This window comes from Eufriesea mexicana, unplaced genomic scaffold, assembly GCF_001483705.2.
Source record: "Eufriesea mexicana isolate 0111107269 unplaced genomic scaffold, ASM148370v2 scaffold7306, whole genome shotgun sequence".
Taxonomy (NCBI): domain Eukaryota; kingdom Metazoa; phylum Arthropoda; class Insecta; order Hymenoptera; family Apidae; genus Eufriesea; species Eufriesea mexicana.
Genome location: NW_016915119.1, coordinates 65,071 through 79,694, shown reverse-complemented (window position 1 = coordinate 79,694; position 14,624 = coordinate 65,071). Strand labels below are relative to the sequence as shown.

General features: G+C 33.1%; 1 protein-coding gene across 1 annotated transcript in view; it reads left to right on the top strand.

The window, feature by feature from the left end:
- Ets98B (DNA-binding protein Ets98B) overlaps positions 1-14,624 on the top strand; it is a 76,386-nt gene that overhangs the window by 29,362 nt on the left and 32,400 nt on the right. Inside the window, exons 2-3 of the mRNA XM_017907204.1 lie at positions 6,902-7,287; positions 10,267-10,943. Coding sequence (XP_017762693.1) covers positions 6,902-7,287; positions 10,267-10,943 — 1,063 coding nt within the window. The remainder of the gene's footprint in view (positions 1-6,901; positions 7,288-10,266; positions 10,944-14,624) is intronic.

Genomic DNA, 14,624 nt, shown 5'->3' with positions numbered 1-14,624 from the left:
AGGAAACGCGATCAATTGTTTAAATTATTAAAATTTCTTGCTTCTCGGGCAGAATAAAAATTCCAGTTGTAATTTTATTTTCATTTCAATGAAACTTTGCAGGACTTAACAGCAGAAATTAATACAGTAGAACGTGGATTATCTGAATTAATTGGGAAATAGATTTAGCTAGAGAATCGACCTGAATAAAGCAAATTTTGAATTATGTCGTAAATCAACTTGAAATTAAAAATTTTTCGTCTATAAATATTTTAGTTTCTTACTAATAAGGACAATACTAAATAAAAAATAAATTACATATAAATTAAATATAGACAATCATGCAGTACCTATTTTTTTACAATGTTCTGTCCATTTTAATGCAATACTGAAAATTGAATAATCAAAATTCGCATAATTGACTTTTGAATAATCGATTTTCCTCTGTACATACATGTTTTTCGTGGCTACTATGACTTAAATTCAAGAAATGAAAGCATACTTTAGAAATTGATTCCTAAAATGCAATTTCGAAAAAGAGTGAAAATTTTTCGTAAATTAATATATATATATATATATAATTAATATATCGATAATTCATAAATTTTTACACACAGCTCATTTTTCTATGTCTAGCTAGGAAACGATACTTTGAACAAAGTATATATTCATTATTTTTGTCTATTATGCAAACCCAAAATTTTTCATTTATATCAAACCTTTCTTGTAAAAGCATAAAACAGTGGTCCACGAATCTTTATTATTACGAGTAATAGTGAATAATTTTTAATAATTCCGAAATTTTTTTATGTACATATATTATGATAAAAAAAATTATAATCAAATTGACAATATTGATTTTAATCATTTTATACCAATACAGTATCTTCTCAGACAATTTTTGTTCCGTATTCTATTCTGTTCATCACTAAATACATATATCTATGGTTTCAAGGTTAATTAAACGTCATAATTTCAGAAAAATTTACTAGATTATTCGTTAATTACGTTGCAAAATGTGTGATTTAAATATTTATCAGAAAAAGTGAATCAAAAAATAGGTGTTACACCTCAAAGAAAAATTATGCAAATTTATCCGAATACTAATAGGATGAATTAATATGCAGAACTTTAAACTGCAATATTTGTAGGGTGAAAATACGTGACAGTGGGTGCTTTTTCTTCGGAATCACAGGTATGGGTGTAGAGAAGTGGTCGTGATAGAGAAGGGTTGTTCGGGATTGTTTATAAGGAAAGGAGATATTTATTGTTGCTGTTGGGACCTGAAGGTATCGTGTTATATGGGTACGGTGGTATTATTCCGCAATCGATACTGGAGAAGGAACACTTTGATCCCGTGAACTCTGGGTTGGTGGAACGAGTGGATGAAGTTTTAATTACTGTGAGTTCCTAGGGAGTGAGAGAGAGGGAGAAGGATATAGGTGGGATAATTCCTCGATTTAGAGGAGTTGATTTAACCCTCTGTAAACAGAATTTTCTTTACCTCCTACGATGAATGGAGAGAGAATATTATTAATGGGAATTATTGTTTGAAAACAAATTATAGATAGTATTAATACCGTTAATATTAACCTTGGAGCAGCACCCTGGTGTTATTCGTGACTCCAGAAAAATTGCTAGTTTTGAATACCATATTATAAATTTTTGCAAGAGCGAACAAAAATTTTCTGTAAATATTTTTAACATAACATTTGAAGTTTGTAATCTTGAAATTTATATTTGGAAGTATTTCAGTGAATTTTTATAGACTTTCATATATTTTCAAAATTAAGGAAAATCACAGGAAATTTGCCTCCGACGATGAATGGAGAGAGAGTATTATTAATTGGGAATTATTATTTTAATATAAATTATAGATAGTATTAATACCGTTAATATTAAGCCTGGAGCAGCACCCTGGTGTTATTTGTGACTCCAAAAGAATTGCTAGTTTTGAATACCATATTATAAATTTTTGCAAGAGCGAACAAAAATTTTCTGTAAATATTTTTAACATAACATTTGAAGTTTGTAATCTTGAAATTTATATTTGGAAGTATTTCAGTGAATTTGTATAGACTTTCCTATATTTGAGAAATTGGAGAAAATTACAGAAAATTTGAAATATCTCAGGGAAATTGTGTGCCACTCCAGGGTGAATATTAATAATATTAATTGCTTAATATTAATATTAATATATTAATAAAATAAATAAAATAAGATAATAAAAAAATAATAAAATATTAATAGTAAAAATATTAGTAGTATTAATATTAATAGTATAAATATTAATATCAATAATATAAATATATTACATAATATTAAAATACATATAAAGCCTTATTATATTACAGTATGAGTATAAAATTTTATCAATTTAAAGCCCAAAAATTGATAATCGTTATGAACCAGATAAATCATTTAATGTCAGTAACTGAGAAGATATCACAGTTAAGTGACAAGTAACTGGAATAAAATCTGAAAGAAAAAAAAAATGTGATATCGATAGTAACTTTCAAGTCACATGGAGTTGTAGAGGGTTAATGAGGTTGAAGAGGTGGGAGGTGGGATGTGGGGTGGGGGTTAATACGTGTTGAAGATATTTTTTGAAAGTGATCGTGGGAATTATAGAAAGACGTTATTCGCCTCTCTATCTGCTTGGTGGATAAGTGGATTTGATTCTGTTGCATCTGTTTTATTGACATACAAGGTATCTGGTAATTAGGGATAATAAGCAAGCAGATGATTCTACGTGTAAATATAAGTCGAAGAAATGATTTTAATTTTTTCCTTTGCAACTTGCCTTTAGAAAAAATTGCTCGTTAATTTTTTTATTCAAATTTTAGTTATACGATTTTTTATCCAGATTGTGTTTATTCGTGTTTGTAAACATCCTGAATGATTCTGCACTTGCCTCCAATAAGGGCAATTGTGGAACAATACGAATAGTATCAAAATGTTCGAGAAGAAAATAATTTTGCATTAAAATTCGCGAAACAGAAATTAGTTTGAAAAAGGATTGTCAAAAATTGTCAAATTTTAAATCATTTTTGCACTTATGATTTTATATTATGCAATATCATACTGTTTATTTATTAGAGTATGCTGCATATAATAAATTTCAAGGAATTGTGAAAGTATAATTATTTGGTATAAATATGGTGGCACAGTTATTGAAAATATATCTCTTTTTACATGTAGAATCACCTCCTATCCATGTGTATTATTAGTTAACAGAAAATTATCTAATTATCCTAACTGTATTTTTCATTGCTTCTTGACTTGTATAAATTATTCTATTTAATTAATTCAATTCGACTCTCGTCTAATAAAAATAATATGAACTGCTATAAACCTGCAATTTCGAAGATTGTCCAATTAATTCTAATTTCATTACTTACTTGTTTAAACTGTTAAATTTTATTTAACTAAATTCAACTCTCACTTAACAAAACTAATATAATCCAAAATAATCCTGCTATTCTGGAAGTTACTTAATTGTAATTCTAATTTCATCAATTACTCGTTTATTTTATTTAAGTAAATTTAATTGTAGGCTATTAAAAATAATAAAAATTAAAATGATCCTACAATATCCAGGAAAATTACCTGGCTAATTTTAATTTTCCCAAATTAACTATTAACAGCAATAAGTGTATCATCATAATTCACTTAATCAAAGTATGCCATGCAACATAAATAACTTTAACCGATCTTAATTTTACGAAAAATAATCATTTTCTGTCACTCTCGCAAAAGTTGAAATTTATCAAAAATTTCGCATCTACAATAAGCTTAACCCTGTACAACGCTACGTGATTTAGTAATTACGTACCCATGTATCGATATTTCTTTTTTCAATCTTATTTCATTTATCAACTCACTACTGTTTTTCATTATTATATCATCTCATTGGTACCGAGCAGTCTAATTATAGCCATTATCGATTCTCAATTTTCAAGATCAAAACCTGCCAACTCATACATCCTCGAGACCAATAACCACCAACCACAAATTTCTCATAAAAATCCCTTTATTTCATAAACAGACAAAATCTCCAATTCTGTTTCTGTTTAATTCGATTCTTATCCAATTCCACTCTTTTTTAATTATATTTTTCTTAAATTCGATTTCCCACGATTTCGATTTTTCTCCAATACGGTTTTTCTGCAATTCGATTTTTCCCTAATTCAATTTTTCCATAATTCGATCTTTTTCCAATACAGTTTTTCCCCAATTTGATTTTCCCCCATTTTTATTTTTCCTTGATTCTATTCTTCTCCAATTCGACTTTTTTCAAATACAGTTCTTCCCCAATTCGATTTTTCTCTAATTCAATTTTTCCATAATTCGACTTTTTTCCAATACGGCTTTTCCCCAATTCGAATTTTCCCTAATTCGATTTTTCCCCAATTCGATTTTTACCTAATTTAATTTTTCTCTAATTCGATTTTTTTCCAATACGGTTCTTCCCCAATTCGATTTTTCTCTAATTCAATTTTTCCATAATTCGATTTTTTTACCAATACGGTTTTTCCCTAATTAGAATTTTCCCTAATTCAATTTTTCCATAAATCGATTCTTTTCCAATACGGTTTTCCCCAAATCGATTTTCCCCCATTTTTATTTTTCCCTAATTCGATTTTCCTCAATTCGAATTTTCCTTAATTCGATTTTTTTCCAATACGGTTCTTCCCCGATTCGATTTTTCCATAATTCAATTTTTTTCCAACATAGTTTTTCCCCAATTCGATTTTTCCCCAATTTGCTTTTTCTCCAATAAGGTTTCTGCCCGATTCGAAATTTCTCCAATTGGATTTCTCTGTGCAAAAATTTCAAGGAGACCCAGACGATAACATTCCCGTGAACGCAATTACACGTTCGTATCGAAATGATCATGACGTTAACGTTCGAATTAGACAGTTGACAGAACGATATCGCGACCTCGGCCAGTTCGCGAGTTCCAGAGATGAGCATTGAGATCGCCGTAAGCCACAAGTGACTTACGGAGCGTAACAAACTGACGCGAGTTTAAGCACGGGACGGGCAATAAACACGCGGTAAGATAAATGGACCCTTGGCCCCATCGTTGCTGTCTCGAAGAAACTGTATCATTTCGACTAGATCTTTTCGCTCGTACACGCCGAAATAAATCGTGGATCGTCTGGGGGATGGAAAGCGAGAATGTTGCAGCGTTGCAACTACCATCGAGATTCTGTGCAGTAACTTTTTCTCTTGTCCAATCGTAAAGGATGTCGACCGTTCGATGTATATATGTATAAGCTAGATCCTATTGTTTCTCGGAGTATATTTATTTTGTAATGGTAGGGTGAGACGCAGGTATGATAATTTCGTGATCGAGGATTGCGATCGGGATTCGGAACTTATTTTTGCAACTTTTGCTCAGATTAACTCAATACTCGGTTTAAATACCGTATCTTGGATTAATTTTAATGCAATGTAATTATTCTTTATTTTTTCATCTAAAATTGAATTTACTTTTTTAATTAAATACTTATCGATTGTATAATTTTTGAGTGAAAATTTCGTAGGATAATTTCGATCGGTTGCATTATTTTATGGGTAAATTTATTTTTCGAATTAAAGCACGTTTTTAAGCCAGAATTTTGTAGAAAATTTTGATATATTGGGAGATATATTGTATATAATTATCACACTGTTTACTATACTCGTCACTGTTTACTATATTCGTGATTCTTTATGAGAAATTGTATTTTGGAACAGAACATTTAATTCCATCAAATATTCGATTGCAGATATTAGTGTATTGAATACATAGTAATTCTTCTCCCTCTTAAATTATTATGGTTTTGTTAGATTCTTTATAAAAAGGTATCAACGATATTATTGAACTAATTAATAGTTATTATAATTATTGTTTCTTGTAAACTGATAATATTATCAAGTATTTGCAACTATAATATTTAATTACAATTTAATTACAACTATAATATGTACTTAATTAATGCTATTCCTTTTATTAATTAATTTAATAAATATATTTAACAACTAAATGCTATATGTTTAGTGACACGATATTAAAATAATTATTTATAGTTGGTATTATTACTTTATTTACCAACACTGAATAATCGTGACTAATAATTAAATATTATGTACATATATATTTATCCAAATAAATGAAATTAGACAATACAACGAAATAATAATTTGAAACGAAAACAACTTAATAATTTTCAACGAAATCCTCGCATAAGGAACAATTAATTAATTATTATTTATTTATTTATTATTATTAACCTCAATTATTATGTATTTATTAATTAATTCAATAATTATAGTTAACAACTAAATGCTATATAATTAGTGACACGATATTGAAATAATTATTTATAGTTGGTATTATTACTTTATTTACCAGCACTGAATAATCGTGACTAATAATTAAATATTATGTACATATATATTTATTCAAATAAATAAAATTCAACAATACAACGAAATAATAATTTGAAACGAAAACAGTTTAATAATTTTCAACGAAATCCTCGCATAAGGAACAATTAATTAATTATCATTTATTTATTTATTATTATTAACCTCAATTGTTACTTATTTATTAATTAGTTTAATAATTATATTTATCAACTAAAGTACTATATGATTAGTGACACGATATTAAAATAATTATTTATTGTTGGTATTATTTCTTTATTTACTAACACTTAATAATCGTTTAATAATTTACTTAATAAACGAAATAATAATTTGACACGAAAGCAACTTAATAATTTTCAACGAAATCCTCGCATAAGAAATTCATCTTCCTTGAGATGAATAATTGATTAATTATCGTTTATTTATTTATTAAGCGATACTAAATAATTATAATTAATAATCGATTAATTCTAACGAGCTATTTTCCACATTTCCATTTCAGATGCCACAGACCGTACCAACCGCAGCCGGCTATTCGCCGTCATTCGATTACAGCACATTCCAATTCGACTTGTCCCTTCTTTCGGACGATTATGCCGCGGCGAACGCGCAGAACACTCTGAAACCAGCGCAGATAAAGCAGGAAGCACAGTCACCACGACCCGGCTCGCCTACAGCTTACTCGAGTTCACCTTACCCCGGTGCCGGTGGAGAACTGTCCCCTAATTACTCGCACGAAGGTTCTCCGGGGTATCCAACGAGTCCCTACTACGTGCCCAGGAGTCCTCAGAGCGCGCAATTCTACCCGACCAGTCCGGAACCCTCCGCGAAGCAGCCGGTCAAGAGGGAGAAGAGCCTCGACCTCCTGGCCATCTTGCAAGAGTCCAGGTAAATTATGTTCCGTCAGTCTAACCCGGCTGTTTAAAGTTGGCTAGATTTATGAAGACCTGCCTAGGTAAATTTCTGATAAAAATTAATCCCACGTTATGTAACTTGCCTTTTCGTGCAGCATGAAGCTTCTAAGTAGGGGTGGGTTAGAAACTTATTTCTCGCGCCTTGGAGTTCGAGTCTGAGAAGCCTGTAAAGTTTCGAAGAACAAGGCATTGTCAAAATTCGACATTATTGAAATTTTTATTACACGAAGACATTTTAAATTTGGAAAATTAGGTTTACGATTTAAGCGATGTTTCGAGTTGGGGTGGGTTTCACAAAATTTGAATCTTAATATTTGTGAGATTTCGGAAGCAGGAAATTTTCAAAATTCGAAATTGTTGAAATTTTTATTACACGAAGAAATTGTTTGATTTGGAAAATTAGGCTTATATGTAAAACAATGTTTTGAGTAGTGGTGAATTCGAAAGAAATTGAATCTGAATGTTCGTGAAATTTCGGAAGAAGGGAATTTTCGAAATTCGAAATTATTAAAAATTTGATTGTACAGAGGAATTTTAAATTTGGAAAATTAGGTTTTCGATTTAAGCAATGTTTCAAGTTGGGATGGGTTTGAAAGAACTGAAATTTAAAAGTTTATAAGATTTCGCAAGACAGAAATTTTCAAAATATGAAATTGTTGAAATTTTTATTACACGAAAAAATTTGTTGATTTGAAAAATTAGGTGTATATTTAAAACGATGTTTTGAGTAGTGGTGAGTTCGAAAGAAATTGAATCTGAATGTTCGTGAAATTTCGGAAAAAGGGAATTTTCTAAATTCAAAATTATTGAAATCTTTATTACATCAAAAGATTTAAAATTTTGAAAATTACATTTTCAATTAAAACGCTGTTTTAAGTAGGGGTGGGTTCGAATCTTCTCTCTGAATTCTTGGAACTTGCATCCTTAAATTTATTGGATTTCGAAATTCTTCAAATTAAAAAAATTTGAAATTATTACTAATTTGAAACTTTCAAACCTCCGAAACTCAAAATACTGATTTTGATTTGCTTTTATAATATTTTGTTTCTAAATTGAATTCTCTATAAGATTTTTGCATAAATTATCATTAACCATAGTTGAACAGGAAACAAAACAACTCTAGCATTCAAATCTTTTTCTGAGCCTATTCCGTCTGGACCTAATCTAATAATTTTATTCATTTTTCAATTTTTCTTATTAAATTTTCCACGTTCCGAAAATTTAGGATCACGAAAAAAGATTTGCGTTTCGAATTCTGGAAACAAGAGATTTCGATGTCCGTAGGAACCCATCCCTAACACAAAACAGACTACTGGTATTAGATATATTAATAAATTACAGTAATCTTCTTTGCAATTCACTAAGACTGAGGAATACCTTAACCCCTTCTAGCAGAGTTCATAGCCAATATATTACAGCTATACTGCATAGTCGAGCCTTGACTCCACATTTTTATCACTTACAAGAGGTACCACAAGCCAGTCAAAGAATTTACTTCCAGAATTTTAATTCCACCAGTTACGATATCTAAAACCATCAAGTTACCTTCGATCCTTGCAAAATGAATTACCAATATTAATCATATTAACCCTTTGCGCTCGAGAGGCGCCCTGCAGTCGCCATTTGATAAAATTTCGAAGCTCGATATTCATTAATATGTCAAATTTCAAATAACGTAACTGTGTGCGAGGTATCGAAATCAAATAATTCTACGTGTTTGTTATCATACGATTTCCTTTTCACTTCTCAGAAAAATATCGTCAGCTTTGTGAAAGAAAATCTTTATTGTTCTTTAGCCAAAAAATCGCCGAGTGCAAAGGGTTAAGGTAGACAAAGTTACACGAAATATCGAAATAAAATAATTACATATGCATAAATCGAGGAAACAAAATCTAGACATTTGTTTACCAACATATCCCGTCGTCGTTTATCAAAATTATAAATACCGATGGTCGATTCTCAAATTTAAGGTACAGGTAGCCCTCCTACAATACGGTTTCGCTCTAACACGATAAGAAAATTGCAAAAAGCATTGTACAACATTGTACTTCTACTAAGAACCAGCAAGCAAAGTGACGACGAAGAAATGTATTAACCCTCTATGGACCGAATATATATTTTTCTTGACTATAAGAATTGTGTGTAACACAAAATCAACAAAAATCAAGCAACAAATTCATCAGTTTTGACAATTTTATTATAACGAATTCGTATCGAAAGTTTGAATTAACAACGTTTGTATTATTGTGCCAAGATAATGTGCAATAGATAGACAAGATAATTTTCCACGCCATCTTGTGGGGAAAAGGTCATAGGGGGCCACAGAGGACCTAGCCTATCATGATCGAATAACCGGTAAATGAAAAAGAATTAGAATTTTGAAAAATGGAACCACGGGAGGTATTGCAGAAATAATTATAAACATATCGAAATAAAAATCGCGAACTAGAGTGATCAAGACGATAACGTTTAAAGCAGTGCTTAATAAAATACCCATACATTAGCGTGTAACTTGAAAGTTATAGGGGCCCATAGAGGGTTAAATTAAAATTGTTCTGGCAGTTTCATCGCTCGCGAAGTCCAGGGCGCTCCACTGTCGCGGTAGGCGACATCGTGGGGGTCTTAGTGGGTAAAAATCCCGCATAACACCACCCCCTCCCCTAGGGGGGTCGGGTATCTTTCGAAAATTTCCCCCACGTAAAAAATAAAAAAGAAAATAAATAAAAAAGGGTTAAATTAAAGTTGCGTTAAGTTAAAATAATATTTTTGTTTTCTTGGGGGAGGGGGTTGTACATACATTCATATTTTGTTATTGCATTTACATTCATACTAAATCCGACCACTGTTGTCACTCGTCGCTCGAACATCTAACCTCACCCTGTATACTAATCACCTAATCGCCTATCAAACACCAGTAAACACCCCGATAATGCTTCTACAACCCCGGTTTCAGACTCTTGGCCGAGAGTCTGGGCTACAGAGAGGACTCCACCGATTGCACAGTGCCGTGCACTCCACCCAGAACAGAGGAGGACATCTACAACAGCCTTGACGCGGTCTTCTTCGCGAAGAAAGAGGATACCGCAGTGCAAGGACACCCGTTGCTGAAGGAAATCCTGTTCAAGGAGGAGCCCCGATCCAACTGCAACAGCAGCAGCACCAACAGCAACAGCAGCAGCTCCTCCTCACCGTTGTCGTCCTCCTCGTCCAGCACTTCCTCCTCGCCTGATCCAGTGGAACTCGAGAACAGTTCCTCGCTGAGGAACTTGCTGTTCAAGGGTACCAGAAAGGATTTCGCGGACGCAGCGAGAACAAATGTTCTGAAACTTGAGAGAATACAGGACGAGGTCAGAAATCCTCTGCAGAAGGAGGAGGAGCTGTTCAAGGACGGGCAAAAGAGCGATCATCAGTTGCTCAGAGAGGTTCTGAGGGATACCAGCTTTCAAAGGAAGTACAATCTGAGACCCGTGGACCTGGGCAGCGTTGGGACTGGATTCGTGGAAGACATGGAAGCCGGCGAATGCGTCGGTGACCTAACCAGAGAGCAGATCGAGCCTGTCCTTAGCCTGGCCATTCAGCAACTGCAGAAGGACTTTGACAATACCTGTGTGGCACTTGGTATTCACCCTGGTGAGTGGTTATCTTCTTTATTAACCGGCTTTTTCAGTATCTTGCTCCATTTCTTTCGATATTTTTGAAAAATTATTGCAACGTGTTGGGATTCCGGGAAGAAAATCAAAGCGTTTAGCGTGCAAGGAAATAACCGTATTCAGTTGGACAGAAATAAATATATAAAATTTAATATAGGTGAAATATATACACTTTTGAGAATGAAAAAAGCAAGAGTTTTAAACACGTCCTTATGGGTCAGGCCTAAGATAATTTACTAATATCTTTACTGGACACTAGGTTGAAACTGTTCAGAGAATTAGAAAGATTTGTCAGTGAATACCTGGGCTAACTGGTTAACCAATTAGCTGTGACGCCCCCTTTTGAGAGCGCGCACCCATATGTGTCGCGAAAATCGAGCGATGACGAGTATACTCGTCAATCACAGAGTAAGTGTCGCTGTTAAAATATTGGATCAAAAAGATGAGTTTATTTTATAAAATTGACAATTTTATTACTAATATTCACGTATTTGGTTAACATCTATTCCCTTATTGGTTCGTTTTTATGGATATCTATGAATTTTAGTGACCGTCGAAAAATAGCTAGGTAATTTCAGGCTAGCAGCCATCAATGGGCTCAGCGCCTGGTCAGCGTCACGCTTTTGTCCCATGGCGGACCATCCCTGAAGGAACCCTATCATAAATCAGCTTTCTGACTTTTGCTTTTGCCCCTTTCACGCTAACATCTAAAAAGCGTTATCATCACACATAAATAAATTCGTTATGCGAACTGATAAGCTGTTTCAGCCGGTGCCTACGGGGACGCATGAGTTCATCTCAAATTATTCATATTTTTTATTTGCTTGTTTTATTCCGGCCTGGCCCCAAAATATTCTAAACAGTTTGAAATTTGAGAATACGTTTTATTTTTCACAAAAATTGCAATTTAAATAGCCAATGGTCACTACCTTTTACGCATGACGAGTATACTCGTCAATCACAGCTAACTGGTTAACACTAGAACTACCAAGGGTGTCAAAATGACTTGTTTGGGATTTTTTATTTTTGCAATTATTGGAAACATGCAACTACTTTTCACAAAATTAATATTGATTTTTGTTCCGACAAGAGTAGTATTACTTATAATATAGGTGAAATATATACACTTTTGAGAATGAAAAAAGCAAGAGTTTTAAACACGTCCTTATGGGTCAGGCCTAAGATAATTTACTAATATCTTTACTGGACACTAGGTTGAAACTGTTCAGAGAATTAGAAAGATTTGTCAGTGAATACCTGGGCTAACTGGTTAACCAATTAGCTGTGACGCCCCCTTTTGAGAGCGCGCACCCATATGTGTCGCGAAAATCGAGCGATGACGAGTATACTCGTCAATCACAGAGTAAGTGTCGCTGTTAAAATATTGGATCAAAAAGATGAGTTTATTTTATAAAATTGACAATTTTATTACTAATATTCACGTATTTGGTTAACATCTATTCCCTTATTGGTTCGTTTTTATGGATATCTATGAATTTTAGTGACCGTCGAAAAATAGCTAGGTAATTTCAGGCTAGCAGCCATCAATGGGCTCAGCGCCTGGTCAGCGTCACGCTTTTGTCCCATGGCGGACCATCCCTGAAGGAACCCTATCATAAATCAGCTTTCCGACTTTTGCTTTTGCCCCTTTCACGCTAACATCTAAAAAGCGTTATCATCAGGCATAAATAGATTCGTTATACGAACTGATAAGCTGTTTCAGCCGGTGCCTACGGGGACGCATGAGTTCATCTCAAATTATTCATATTTTTTATTTGCTTGTTTTATTCCGGCCTGGCCCCAAAATATTCTAAACAGTTTGAAATTTGAGAATACGTTTTATTTTTCACAAAAATTGCAATTTAAATAGCCAATGGTCACTACCTTTTACGCATGACGAGTATACTCGTCAATCACAGCTAACTGGTTAACACTAGAACTACCAAGGGTGTCAAAATGACTTGTTTGGGATTTTTTATTTTTGCAATTATTGGAAACATGCAACTACTTTTCTCAAAATTAATATTGATTTTTGTTCCGACAAGAGTAGTATTACTTCTACTTATTTATTTTCATTATATTACTTTAATTAATATTGTTTACATATATATTTATGCAGATATTACAGATCGGTAGTTCTAGTGTTAAAAGCGTTCTATACTGTTCCGGATTAGAGACTGACTGCTGCAAGAGACAGCAGGCCCTTTTATCACGTTAAGTGCCCAGCCCGTTTTGCTTGCCGTACCGTTCAGGCCCAGACTCTCCCCTCAAGTGGGCGAAGTGTTCATAAAACTCGGAAATACTGTACCAATTGTTATAACAGGAATTACCAAACATTAGGTCCAAAGATGGCGAAGAATTTGACACCAAAAGCTAGCACCTTTTGGTCCTAGTCTGGGCCGGGCCCGAACGAAAAGTTTAGCCCCGGTCCCTGGGAACCGGCGTGGCACTTGACCTGTTAAACCTAAAAACCGATCCTTTGATGCCTGTATAGTATCGAAGGTCCTTGAAGTCCGAAGGTTGGTATTGGCCTGCAACCTTTAACAGGCCTGTCACCATCGTTGCATGACCGTAGTTAACCCCTTGACTACGGCAGACTTTGATACGCACCGGTTGTACCATACGGCAGGAATTAAGTTACGATGTGCGTCGAGAATGGCGAACTTTTGAGTAGGGATGCATTTTTGTGAAAATATAGCCTCCCTCCGTATCAGAAACGCAAAATTTCTAAGCGCCTATAGGCGTCCACAGTAGCCAAGGGGTTAATTTACGACACAAAGGATCATTGGGACCTTGTGTTATGAAATTAGCAGAGTTTAGTTGTACAATCCTCGACTATGCTTCATGTATTTTTTGATAAGAATAGTGGAAAATCGCCAGTGTTACGTGCTATGGTCCGAAGGACCCATTAAAAATCCGTTATCGGTGGTGACCGTAATACAGGCTCTTTCTGTTATCAGAAATAAAAAGACTCAACAGGATTCGCTTTAAGTATGGGTGCTGCTGTGTTTGGTAGTAAGTAAAACGAAAAATCTCGGTAAATAAAGAAATGACGGCTCTCTGAATTTATCTTATCGATTTTTCCACTTCTTTTTTAAATATACGTGTCTGGGCATGATCCCTGAATCCCTCCGCGCGGGCCTGAGCCACTCTGGACCAATTACTGTCCATTTTTAAAAACATTTCTACCTTTCTCGTCAATATATAAAACTGCTATCAGAACTGATTGGGTACTGAAATAACTCGGATTATATACTTATATTAATTATAGGCATTATTAATTATTAATAATATATATATACAGTTACTGACAAAAGTTAAGAACCAACGTAATCGTTTGGTAATTTTAGTATATTCTCTATCTTCTACGATACATAGGTTGAAGCTAAAAATGGCATAATAAGATAATATTCCATACATCAGTAAACAAGGAATTGTTCTTCGAACATATATGTGCAAGGATCACAATTAAATTGAAAATTTTTTAACTTTTGTCAGTAAGTGTATATATGTTTGTGATATTTATAATTATATTTATAATTTATATTGCAATATTATAATATATATGTAAATTTGTTAATTACATATTATATTATATTCAAATATAAATTTATATTATATATATTATAATATTGTAATATAAATTATAAATGTCACAAAT